This window comes from Meles meles, chromosome 6, assembly GCF_922984935.1.
Source record: "Meles meles chromosome 6, mMelMel3.1 paternal haplotype, whole genome shotgun sequence".
Taxonomy (NCBI): domain Eukaryota; kingdom Metazoa; phylum Chordata; class Mammalia; order Carnivora; family Mustelidae; genus Meles; species Meles meles.
In genome coordinates this window covers 109,725,503-109,738,911 of record NC_060071.1, presented here as the reverse complement: position 1 = coordinate 109,738,911, position 13,409 = coordinate 109,725,503, and the positions used below count along the sequence as shown (strand labels likewise).

The window sequence follows — 13,409 nt, the reverse complement described above, 5'->3', positions numbered from 1 at the left end:
TATAGAAGTTTAATAATAAGCAGAAACAATCTGTTAAATTGAACTCACATTACCACTTTCCATTTCTGCAAAATTTTAAAAAATGTAAGTACTATGACTTTTTCAAAACTAAGCAGAAAATTAACTTTGTTTCTAGGGAAGAAAATTCATTATTCAAAGTCAATCCATATACACACACATCCCACACACAGGAATATTACTCAGCCATCAAGAAGAAATGAACTCTTGGGGCGCCTGGGTGGCTCATGTGGTTGAGCCTCTGCCTTCGGCTCAGGTCATGATCTCAGGGTCCTCGGATCAAGTCCCACTTCCGCCCTCTCTCTGCCTGCCTCTCTGCCTACTTGTGATCTCTCTGTGTGTCAAATAAATAAGTACGATCTTAAAAAAAAAAAAAAAAAGAAATGAACTCTTGCCATTTGCAATGACATGGATGGATCTAGAATGTATATGCTAAGTGAAATAAGTCAGAGAAAGACAAATACTGTAAGATTTCACTTATTTGTAGAATTTAGGAAACAAAACAGATGAACATATGGGAAGGAAAAAAAAATAAGAGAGAGAGAGAGGAAGCAAACCATAAGAGACTCTTAACGATATAGAACAAACTCAGGATTGACAGAGGGGAGGTGGGCAGGTATGGGTGATGGGTATTAAGAAGGGGGTTTGTTATAGAATGTAGATTGCCAAGGGTGAACCCTAGTGTAAACTATGGATTGGAGGTGTTAATGATAAGCTTCACCTGTTGTAACAAGCAAACCATTCTGCTGGGGATGCTTATCATGGGGCAAGCTATGCACGGGTGGGGGCAGGGAGTTTATGGGAAATCTCTATCTTCTTAATTTTGCTGTGGACCTAGAACTACTCTAAAAAAATAAAGTCTTAAAAAAAAAAAAAAAAAAAGAAGGGGGTTTGTTGTGATGAGCCCTGGGTGTTGTACGTAAGTGATGCATCACTAAATTCTACTGATCACTAAATTCTACTCCTGAAACCAGTATTATACTATATGTTAATTAACTAGAATTTAAATAAAAATCCAGAGAAAAATAAAAACAAAAAAAAAAGGAGAATGTACCTATTCAAAGAAATCTATACAATACTGGGAACTTTTCAAAGGTGGACATTTGGATATATTATCATTGTTATGTAATTCTGTTGCTAAAAATTTAGTTATCCAAGTCAGACTAAGAAACATTTCCTAAACTAAATTTAAGACCTTCTAAACTCTTTTTAACTCATTGTTAAGTATGTAAAAATATTCTGATTTATAATTACAAGTTATTTACATCAAGTTAGACAGAAATTTATAGCTGAAAATGGAATCATGACTTCATAAGTGTACTCATGCACTTTTTCCATCTGAATCTACATTATCTTGTTAGCTGTATCTTTAAGTTATGACAGTCACTGAAACAAAGTATTAATATACATTAAACTTAAAAGTCACACCTTCAAAATGTTAAGTCATAACCTTTAAAAAATAATAAATAATATTTAATCAAATTGCTTTTTTTTTTTTTAAAGATTTTATTTGACAGAAAGAGAGAGATCACAAGTAAGCAGAGAGGCAGGCAGAGAGAGTGTGGGGGAAGTAGGCTCCCTGCTGAGCAGAGAGCCCGATGCAGGGCTAGATCCAAGGACCCTGAGATCATGACCTGAGCCGGAGGCAGAGGCTTAACCCACTGAGCCACCCAAGCACCCCTATTTAATCACACTGCTTTTCTGAGGAGCAAAACACTTTTAGCATTAGTAAGTACAACTTTAGAATTATTATTTACTATTATTTCATCCTTTACAAATTCTTACTTTTGTGTGTTTCATAATACAGTAATAATAGTAATAGTATGCATAAAATTTATAAATAAACATACATATGTACTGAAGGTACATGATTCAGAGTTCTTACTGATGGGGCTAGGGTGTGATCAAAAGTTTGAAGACTTCTTAATCCATTTTGAGTCTATTTTTGTCTGTGGTGTAAGGAAATAGTCCTTATGTGTTTAAATTCACCTCACAAAAGGATAGAGATTTCCAAAAAAATTTTAATTTGACTACAAAGACAGAAATGTAACTAGAGGGCGCCTGGGTGGCTCAGGTGGTTAAGCGGCTGCCTTAGGCTCCTGGGATCAAGTCCCACATCCGGCTCCTTGCTCGGCAGGGAACCTGCTTCTCCCTCTGCCTCTGTCTGCCTGTGCTCGCTTGCTCTCTCTCCCTCTCTCTGACAAATAAATAAATAAAATCTTTAAAAAAAAAAAAAAAGAAGAAATGTAACTAGATTATACAAACCTATAATTTAAGAACAGGTGCTAAAAACTGTAACATTTTGTAACTGCTATATATTCTTTAGGAATATTCAGATGAATTCCAACATGTAACAAAGAAATTTGATAATATGAAAAACAGTTTTCTTTAGGCAACATGTAAAGTAGGCTTGAAAATAAGTATTTTAGCTGGGGGTAGATGCTGCTTTGGGAAGAGGTTCCTTAATCTTAGTGAATAATAATTATTTAAACTTCTCAAATAAGGAATAGAAAGGAGGTATTATCTCTGGCTCTGAAAAATCATTATCTAAATTTCAATTAATTTAGGAGAAGGAGGATAATATTTTTATATATAATTTACTTCAGTATATTTATTCTTTTTGAACTAGGTTCAAATGAAAAAAAAATGAAATTTTTTCAAATGAATTTTTCAAATTCAAATTTTCAAATGAAAAAAAGCTCATTCAAAGTTCATTTAAGCATACCCAAGTAGACATAAAATTTACCCGTAATCTTTTTTTTTTAAGATTAATTAAGTAATTTATTTGACAGAGAGATAGCACAAGTAAGCAGAGTGGCAGGCAGAGGGGGAGGGAGAAGCAGGTCTCTCCCGAACAGGAAGCCGGATGCGAGGCTCGATCCCAGAATCCTGGGATCACAACCTGAGCCAAAGGCAGCCATTTCATCAACTGAGCCACCTACGTGACCCCCATAATCCTTGTTAAGGACCTTGAGAAGGGATATTTTGTTTTATTTTATTTTATTTTTATTTTTTTAAAGATTTTATTTATTTATTTGACAGAGAGATCACAAGTAGACAGAGAGGCAGGCAGAGAGAGAGGGAAGCAGGCTCCCTGCTGAGCAGAGAGCCCGATGTGGGACTCGATCCCAGGACCCCGAGATCATGACCTGAGCTGAAGGCAGCGGCTTAACCCACGGAGCCACCCAGGCGCCCTTTATTTTATTTTTTAAAGACTTATTTATTTACTTGACAGAGAGAGAGAGTGCGTGTGCACAAGCAGGCAGAGCAGCAGGCAGAAAGAGAGGAGAGCAGGCTCGCCGCCAAGCAGAGAGCCTGACGGGCTTGATTCCAGGACCCCGATATCCTGACCTGAGCCGAAGGCAGAGGCTTAACCCACTAAGCCATCCAGATGCCCCGAGAAAAGATGTTTTAAATATATTTGAGTTTCTGATCCTCCTAAGCATGTCATTCAGCAAATAATGATATGATTTAATTCCACAATTAGTAGGACTATAAGGCTATCACAGACTCAGATTTGGGAGATTATGTGAGGGAAAGATTACAGTCAGAATCCACTGTGTTGGTTAAAAAAAGGGTGTTTTCATAATTAAAAGGAAATGTTATAATCAGTTTTAAAGAAGACCTTCCTTAAAAATATCTTGGGAAGCTATACAAACCCATTATCTTTGGATACATTTTTATAAATTAACTGTCTTCATGACATACTAAAAGAGTAACAAAGTTAGGGGCGCCTGGGTGGCTCAGTGGGTTAAAGCCTCTGCCTTTGGCTCAGGTCATGATCCCAGGGTCTTGGGATGGAGCCCTGCTTTGGGCTCTCTGCTCAGCAGGGAACCTGCTACCCCCTCTCTCTGCCTACTTGTGATATCTGTCTGTCAAATAAGTAAATAAAATCTGGGGCGCCTGGGTGCCTCAGTCGTTTAAGCCTCTACCTTCGGCTCGGGTCATGATCTCAGGGTCCTGGGATCGAGACCTGCATCAGGCTTTCTGCTTGGCAGGGAGCCTGCTTCCCCCTCTCTCTCTGCCTGCCTCTTTGCCTGCTTATGATCTCTGTCTGTCAAGTAAATAAATAAAATCTTAAAAAAAAAAAAAAAACAAGTAAATAAAATCTAAAAAATAAATAAAAGAGTAACAAAGTTTATCTGGAAAAGAAAAATTATAAACTAGTCTATAGAATAGAGAATGTTATTATCTTAACTACCAAAAGAAAAACATGAAAAAAATACACGCAAGGATAACTGTCCTAAAAACTTGCCATTCTCTTTTCCAACATTTATTCAGTGCCCAGGTAGTACACTAAGTGCTACTGATTGAAAATCAAGTAAGACAGGGATCCTCAAAAGTCTAGGAAGGGAAACAGGTGAGTTAACAGGCAAACGAGGATATGGCATACGTGCTATAATACTATGGAGGACTGAACAGAGAGGGGAGAAATTTATTCTCCTCAGATGAAATGAGGAAGGCTTTGTAATAAAATGACATTCCAGCTGAGTCACATAGAGGGGTCAAAAACCCACATCCCAGGTAAAGAAATAGAATAAATAAAGGCTCAGGGTTGTGGGAGGACTTGTAGAGCCTAGAAGACAGTATCAAACTTTTTTTTTAAAGATTTTTACTTATCTATTTGACAGACAGAGATCACAAGTAGGCAGAGAGGCAGGCAGAGAGAGAGGGGAAGGGAAGCAGGCTCCCTGCTGAGCAGAGAGCCCGATGCGGGGCTCGATCCCAGGAACCTGGGATCATGATCCGAGCTGAAGGCAGAGGCTTTAACCTACTCAGCCACCCAGGCGCCCCGAAGACAGTATCAAATTTATTGTAGCTAAAATAAGGTACACAGGGTTAAGATGAGTAGTTTAGGGCTAAGAGGTAGGAAAAAAATATTGGGAAGAAACATATATATCAAACAAATATTTGGATTTTAAGCTGCTAAGCCAGCAAAAATCCTTAAGCTAAAGAGTGCTATTATCAGGGGTGCCTGGGTGGCTCAGCGGGTTAAGCCTCTGCCTTCAGCTCAGGTCATGATCTCAGGGTCCTGGGATCGAGCCCCGCATCGGGCTCTCTGCTCAGCAGGGAGCCTACTTCCTCCTGTCTCTCTACCTGCCTCTCTGCCTACTTGTGATCTCTCTCTCTCTCTGTCAAATAAATAAATAAAATCTTTAAAAAAAAATAGTGCTATTATCAGACTTGTATTGCGTAAGTTATTTCTGGCAACAGTATGAAATAGAATGAATCAGTCCAGAGACTCCTACAATAATCCAAGCAGGAAATAACAAGGGTCTAGTTTATGTCTTTGTTTTCAGATGTTCAGTAGTATAGATAACAGAGAAAAAGAGATGAAATTTAAGAGATTTTTGAGGGAGAACTGAGGATTTTTTTAATAAAGGTTTTATTTATTTATTTGACACAGAGAGGGAGAGCACAAGTAGGCAGAGAGGCAGGCAGAGAGGGGGGGGAAGCAGGCTCCCTGCTGATCAGAGAACCTGATTCGGGACTTGATCACAGGACCCCGAGATCATGACCTGAGATGAAGGCAGAGGCTTAACCCACTGAGCCACCCAGGTGCCCCAGACACCTAGGTGCCCCAGAACTGAGGATTTTTAACTCGATTTCTAAAATGTGAGATAAGGAAGATATCATCTTTATCTCAGAACAATTTGTAGAAATGTATTTGGAGAAAGATAATGTATTCACTTTTTGAAGGTCTTAAATGTGAGATGCCTAAACATGCCTAGTTTACATCTAATAATCAGTTGGAAATATGAATATCAAGATTAGAAAGGTCAGGCCCAATGATACATTTGAAAATCAACTGCATACTGATGTAGCTGAAAGTTATAAAAATAGATGAGAACACTTTTAAAAAAGCTAGTGGGAAGAAAACATAAAAAACAGATGCCTAGGGGATTATCAGAAGAGAAAACAAGAACATTACAAAAGGAAGAGTCCTGAAAGTCAAGAAAAGAGATCATATCAAAAGTATATGATAGCCTACAATGTCAAAAGTTCTAGAAAGGATGACCAAAATTAAACGACTGGATTTGGTAATTCAGAGGTCAATAATGACGTTATAATTGGAGCAATGACATCCGTGATGTGAGGGAAAAGAGAGTACTATACAATGGGGTAAAAAACAAATGCACTAGAAAAATGAAATTAGACCACTTCCTTACACCACACACGAAAATAGACTCAAAATGGATGAAGGACCTCAATGTGAGAAAGGAATCCATCAAAATCCTTGAGGAGAACACAGGCAGCAACCTCTTCGACCTCAGCTGCAGCAACATCTTCCTAGGAACATCGGCAAAGGCAAGGGAAGCAAGGGCAAAAATGAACTATTGGGATTTCATCAAGATCAAAAGCTTTTGCACAGCAAAGGAAACAGTTAACAAAACCAAAAGACAACTGACAGAATGGGAGAAGATATTTGCAAACGACATATCAGATAAAGGGCTAGTGTCCAAAATCTATAAAGCACTTAGCAAACTCAACATCCAAAGAACAAAGAATCCAATCAAGAAATGGGCAGAGGACATGAACAGACATTTCTGCAAAGAAGACATCCAGATGGCCAAGAGACACATGAAAAAGTGCTCCACATCCCTCGTCATCAGGGAAATACAAATCAAAACCACAATGAGATATCACCTCACACCATTCAGAATGGCTAAAATTAACAAGTCAGGAAATGACAGATGCTGGCGAGGATGCGGAGAAAGGGGAACCCTCCTACGCTGTTGGTGGGAATGCAAGCTGCTGCAACCACTCTGGAAAACAGCATGGAAGTTCCTCTAAATGTTGAAAATAGAACTACCCTATGACCCAGCAATTGCACTACTGGGTATTTACCCTAAAGATACAAACGTAGTGATCCAAAAGGGCACATGCACCCGAGTGTTTATAGCAGCAATGTCTACAATAGCCAAACTATGGAAAGAACCTAGATGTCCATCAACAGATGAATGGATAAAGATGTGGTATATATACACAATGGAATACTATGCAGCCATCAAAGGAAATGAAATCTTGCCATTTGTGATGACATGGATGGAACTAGAGGGTATCATGCTTAGTGAAATAAGTCAGTCAGAGAAAGACAACTATCATATGATCTCCCTGATATGAGGACGTGGAGATGCAACATGGGGGGTTAGGGGGGTAGGAGAAGAATAAATGAAACAAGATGGGATTGGGAGGGAGACAAACCATAGGTGACTCTTAATCTCACAAAACAAACTGAGGGTTGCTGGGGGGAGGGGAGGTTGGGAGAGGGGCAGTGGGGTTATGGACATTGGGGAGGGTATGTGCTATGGGGACTGCTGTGAAGTTTGTAAACCTGGCAATTCACAGACCTGTACCCCTGGGGATAAAAATACATTATATGCTTATAAAAAATAAATAAATTAAAAAAAACAAACAAATGCACTGAAAAAAAAAAACAAATGCACTGAAGAATGACAAGGGAATGTAAAACACTCTTAAATAGTTTTAAATAGTTTTACCCATCACAGAGGGAAGGCTCTGTTCTTTAGCAGCACCTGTGTCAACAGTACATTGCTCCAGTAGTTGAGTTTCCAACTCCCTGAAATTAAAAAAAAAATTACTGGAATTAAAATATTTCCCTTGATATCCTTCTCTTATTTAATAGTTTTACTACATAATACGTTATAATGCTTTAAAAAAAGTGGTTTTATTCTTAAAAGATGAATACATTCAAGGCTAATAGAGAATGGATTAAATAACATTAAACGTCCAGATTATGTTCTATTGATCACTGTAAAAAAAATTAACATGTTTTTGTGGTACAGATGGAGCAAATGTGCTAAATCCCAAGATACTTACTTGTGAAGAGCTTTTCCTCCTAGGGGGAGTGCTCCCCAGCAATTTAGTACTGGGATTCCTTCATATATCTATAGGGTAGTCAAGGATATAACTATTTTAGGAGATAAAACATGGCTTCCTTGATACTTTCCTCACCTTCTGCAGTATTAAGTCAGCTTTGATAACAAATTCTTCATATTTTTAAAAGAGTTACAGACAAATCAGTCTTTTTTCATATTCTTCTTCAAAGAAGAACACACACACACACAAATTCATTAGTTAGGATGAGGGTGTCTAATAAAGTAACTACTGGCCATATGTGGTTACTGAGCACTTGAAATGTGAAATGTGGCTAGTCTGAATTGAGATGTGCTGTAAGAACGAGCTTGATACCAAATTTAGAAGAATACACACACATACAATGTGTGTACACACATATAAATAAACACATATAAAAACATATACACACATACACACATATAAAAACACCCATATAAAACCCCATATAATACACACATATAAAAACCCATAAATACACACATATAAAAACCCATAAAGTATCTTACTAAAATTTTTATATAGTTTCTATGTTGAAATGATAATATTTTGAATATACTGGGTTAAATAAACTTCATCTTTCACTTGCATTTTTAAAAAAACATAGCTCAGAAAAATTTAAATTACATGTCTCTTCTTGTATTCCTATTAAACAGAGCTGAGAGGCTAGTGGACAATACTATACTGTGGATTTGCTACCTTATTTTCCATATTGTTCTTGTCTATAAGTACAATATATTGGTAAGAACATTGGCTTTGGAAAAAAAACATGGGATATACATCTTGGCTATATGTTTTTATGACCCTGGTTCACCATTTACTCCAACTTTTGATCTTCTCATTTATATAACAAGGAAAATAACACCTCTGTTGCAGACTTTTTTTTTTTTAAAGATTTTTTTTTTATGAGATTTTTTTTTTCAAGATTTATTTATCTATTTGAAGGGTGGAGGGGCAGAGGGAGAGAGAGAGTCTTAGGCGTACTCTGAACACAGAGCCCAGGTGGGGCTGGATCTCACAACCCTGAGATGACAGCCTGAGCTGAAACCAGGAGTTGGATGCTCAGTTGACGGCTATGAGGAGATTCAAACGCAAAATACTCTATATTTAAAAAGCTATTTACCTGTATTCGTTCTTTAGGAGCTACTGATTTTTGACTTCACTCCCCCAAGTACTTCTAATAAATTCATATGTAGATCTCAAAACTGCCCGAGAGTACATTTATGTACTTCAATGTCCTTTTCTTTTAAAGGTTTTTTTTTTAATTTTTTTTTATTTGACAGACAGAGATCACAAGTAGGCAGAGAGGCAGGCAGAAAGAGAGAGAGGAGGAAGCAGGCTCCCCACTGAGCAGAGAGCCCGATGTGGGGCTCGATCCCAAGACCCTGGGATCATGACCTGAGCCGAAGGCAGAGGCTTTAACCCACTGAGCCACCCAGGCGTCCCGCAATGTCCTTTTCAATGGAGCAATGTCACTGTTAACATTTTGGCTTACATACTTCTAGTGACAAGGAATGCACCACTGTACAGTCACTAATTCCATCTTGGGACTGCTTGAATTAGTAGGAAGTTCTTCCCAGTGGTGAAAGATATAAAAACTAGAGCACTATTGAGCCAGTTATTACATGCCAGGTCATATGCTAAATACTTTACATACACTGTCTCACTCAAGTCACAAAAGACCCCCTCTATGAGGTGGAATTATTTTAATTCCCATTCCACAGATAAGAGAACTGAGGCCCAAAGAGATTACTTGACTAATATTACACAACTAGTAAGAAGCATAGCCAAGATTTACCATTTACAAGTGTATTTGATTCCAAAACCAACATCATAAACCCTATGCCCTACGGGCTCCATGTTAGCTTCTGGAAATAGAGAGAAAAAGAAAAAAATGTACTCACTTTTCCACAGCAAGCCCTTCAGCTATTTGAAGGCAGATTTCATGTTTTAATTTTTCTTAACTTTCTCATTTCAGTTCCTCCAATTACTCTGTTTGATCTTTTCTTAGAAATGCCATGACACATCCTAATTAGCTAATGTTCCTCTTAAAAACTGAACATAATATTCATGAGGTGTGACCCCTGGAGTATGTACTAGGATCAAGACATAATGCTAATTTCTCGGGCGCCTAGGTGGCTCAGTTGGTTGAGCGACTGCCTTCAGCTCAGGCCATGATCCCGGAGTTCCAGGATCGAGTCTGGCATCAGGCTCCCTGCTCCATGGGGAGTCTGCTTCTCCCTCTGACCTTTTCCTCTCTCATGCTCTCTCTCACTCTCTCTCAAATAAATAAATAAAATCTTAAAAAAAAAAAAAAAAAAAACTTATTTAAAAAAAAAGACAGTGGTAATTTCTATAAAATTTAAGTCTCACAATTCTGTGAATTTTTTCCACATGCAAATTCATATTTGTACATGGTAATCACAAGTAGTTACGTTCCATGAAAACTGCTTATAATAAGCCGAATTACGTTAAAGCAGAGTAAAAACTGAAAAATTAGTTGCTTAACAAAAAAAAAGATACAGGTAACACCAGGCTCTCCCTATATCCGCAATCCAGGACCATGGCAGAGTTTATCCCAAGCGTCAGAAGAGCCATTAGATGACTTGGAGCAAGCAGGACAGATGGAACCTGGAAAACAATAAAGCCAAGTAATAATAACAACAACAAAACCACAAGTCTGAAGTTGAAGGTGTTTACCTTACATTTCAAATACACTTGAAAAAAATTCACAGTAACATTGTATTTATGATACCTTTTCAACCATTTTATGGTGCTAAGAACTAGTTTGTTGATTTATCTGAATTTACACAATCATGGAAATATACAATAAAAATACTCTTTAAATTCCCTTAAGTTATTTTGTTCCAAAATAACAATTATAAAACATTTTTATTAATTTTTGTTCTCTCTTTTCTGTTTAAGATTTTATTTATTTGAAAGAGAAAGAGAGCACAAGCAGGAGGAGCAGCAGGGAGAGGGAGATGGAGAAGCAGGCTCCCCTCTGGCCAAGTAGAGAGCCTGATGTAGGGCTCAATCCCAGGACCCTGGGATCATGACCTGAGCTGGAGACAGATGGCTTATCCTACTGAGCTACCCAGGTGCCCCTATTCTCTCTCTTTTGGAGGGAAAAATAAAAGGGATAAAAGAAGAGGTACAGAAATATGAATTCAAAGATGCTAAAAAAAAAAAATAGACATGTCTTTGCCATCAAAATGAAAATTAAGGGGCACCTGGGTGGCGCAGTGGGTTAAAGCCTCTGCCTTCAGCTCAGGTCATGATCCAGGGTCCTGAGATGAAGCCCCAGGCTCTCTGCTCAGCAGGGAGCCTGGTTCTCCCTCCCTCTCTGCCCACCTCTCTACTTGTGATCTCTGTCTGTCAAATAAATAAATAAAATCTTTAAAAAAAATGAAAATTAAAAGATTCTTGATTGTCTTTATTTGCAAAATTTATACTATGAACTCTATATTTTTAAAACATAATATACCGGGCGCCTGGGTGGCTCAGTGGGTTAAAGCCTCTGCCTTCGGCTCAGGTCATGATTCCAGGGTCTTGGGATCGAGCCCCACATCGGGCTCTCTGCTCAGTGGGGAGCCTGCTTCCTCCTCTCTCTCTCTCTGCCTGCCTCTCTGCCTACTTGTAATCTCTGCCTGTCAAATAAATAAATAAAATCTTTAAAACAAAACAAAAAATATAGCAGTTAAAATTAAATTGAAGAGCTATAAAAAGCCTTAACTCTGTGTGATATTTTTCAGCAAGAATTTGCCACATCTGGTGATACCTCAAATATCAGATAAATATTCAATCAAAATATGAAAATCCTCATAACTAAATGCCAAAATAAAATGTCCCTATTTCCCTTAACTAAAGGTTGTGTCAGAGGGCAGGGGAGGGGACAGTTCTATGCAAAGACACTGAAAAAAGCATGGAGGGGGCACCTGGGTGGCTCAGTCGGCTAACTGTCCGACTTTCAGCTCAGGTTATGATCACAGGGTCATGGGATCAAGCCCTGCACTCTGTGAGAGCTGTGCCTCTGCCCCTCCCCATGCTCACACTCACTGCCCTCTCTCTCTCTTTCAAATAAAGTAAATAAAGTAAAATAATAAATAAATAAAGTACAATAAATTTAAAAAATAAAGCCTAAAATGAAGAACTGAAGAATTTAGAAGAGTCAGTATAACTAAACAATGGAAACTAGAAAGTCCTGGGAGAAAAACACACCATAAATTCCATAGCAAAGAATATACCTTTTAATTCTAAAAAAGTCCTTAAACATAAAAAACCTATGTTAAAATAAATAAATAACAGAAATATCAGTGAGAAATCTTCAGTCATCTACATATTGGATGAAATGCTGATTACACATGAAACAAAAAACAGAAAACAAATGGTTAATTTAAAATGGCTGTGGGGCGCCTGTGTGGCTCAATAGGTTAAAGCCTCTGATCCCAGCGCGGGGGTGGGGGGTGGAGAACCCATTGGGCTCTCTGCTCAGTGGGGAGTCTGCTTCCTCCTCTCTTTCTATCTTCCTCTCCACTACTTGAGATCTCTGTCAAATAAATAAAGAAAATCGGGGCGCCTGGGTGGCTCAGTGGATTAAGCCGCTGCCTTTGGCTCAGGTCATGATCTCAGGGTCCTGGGATCGAGTCCCACATCGGGCTCTCTGCTCCGCAAGGAGCCTGCTTCCTCCTCTCTCTCTGCCTGCCTCTCTGCCTACTTGTGATCTCTCTGTCAAATGAATAAATAAAATCTTAAAAAAAAATAAATAAAGAAAGAAAGAAAGAAAGAAAGAAAATCTTTTAAAAATAATAAAATAAAATGGCTTGAGTTTACTCTCACCTAGTTTCTCAAATGCACTGTGTAATATATTTAATGAAGGAAATTAAAATAAATTAACCTTTCTCAAAAATATTTATTTATTTATTTGACAGATAGAGGGGGTAGGGAGAGGGAGTGAGCGAGCATGAGCAGGGTGGAGGGACACAGACACAGACAAAGAAGCAGACTCTCCACTGATCAGGGAGTCCAATGTGAGACTAGATCCCAGGACCCTGGGGATCATGACCTAAGCTGAAGGGAGACACTTAACCAACTGAGCCACCCAGGGGCCCAAATGAGGACTGTTTAGTTTAAACTTTAGTACTTATAAAAAACAACAACATAAAAGAATGGGTACCTCAAAATATTTGAAAAGAACCCGAGTGAGTGTCTCTCTGAAGTGGGAAGGACATAGTACCGACTCGATAACCACAACTCGGCGGTCTCTAGGATTCACCAACAGATGCCTGGAAAGTGATAGTTTTTATTATGAAAGTAAATACAAATTGATATTTATTTTGGCACATAATGCAATTTTGTTAAGAATAGAGAAACTATACTATATTAGCTCAAGATGTCTTATGACAAAAAGACATTTTCCTTTTATTACCTGGGTAAAGTAACATTCCTGAACTCTTATTACGTGCCACGTACTGTGCAGGATCTTTACATCTATTACTTCATTTATCTCAGGA

The 13,409-nt window shown here is 38.2% G+C and overlaps 1 protein-coding gene across 1 annotated transcript in view; it reads right to left on the bottom strand.

Moving 5' to 3' along the window:
• Nucleotides 1–13,409, bottom strand: part of ACTR10 (actin related protein 10) — a 36,864-nt gene that overhangs the window by 17,385 nt on the left and 6,070 nt on the right. Inside the window, exons 4-7 of the mRNA XM_046010015.1 lie at nt 13,073–13,181; nt 10,420–10,527; nt 7,861–7,928; nt 7,521–7,600 (exon numbers count right to left, since the gene is read on the bottom strand). Of these exons, the coding sequence (XP_045865971.1) occupies nt 7,521–7,600; nt 7,861–7,928; nt 10,420–10,527; nt 13,073–13,181 (365 nt within the window). The remainder of the gene's footprint in view (nt 1–7,520; nt 7,601–7,860; nt 7,929–10,419; nt 10,528–13,072; nt 13,182–13,409) is intronic.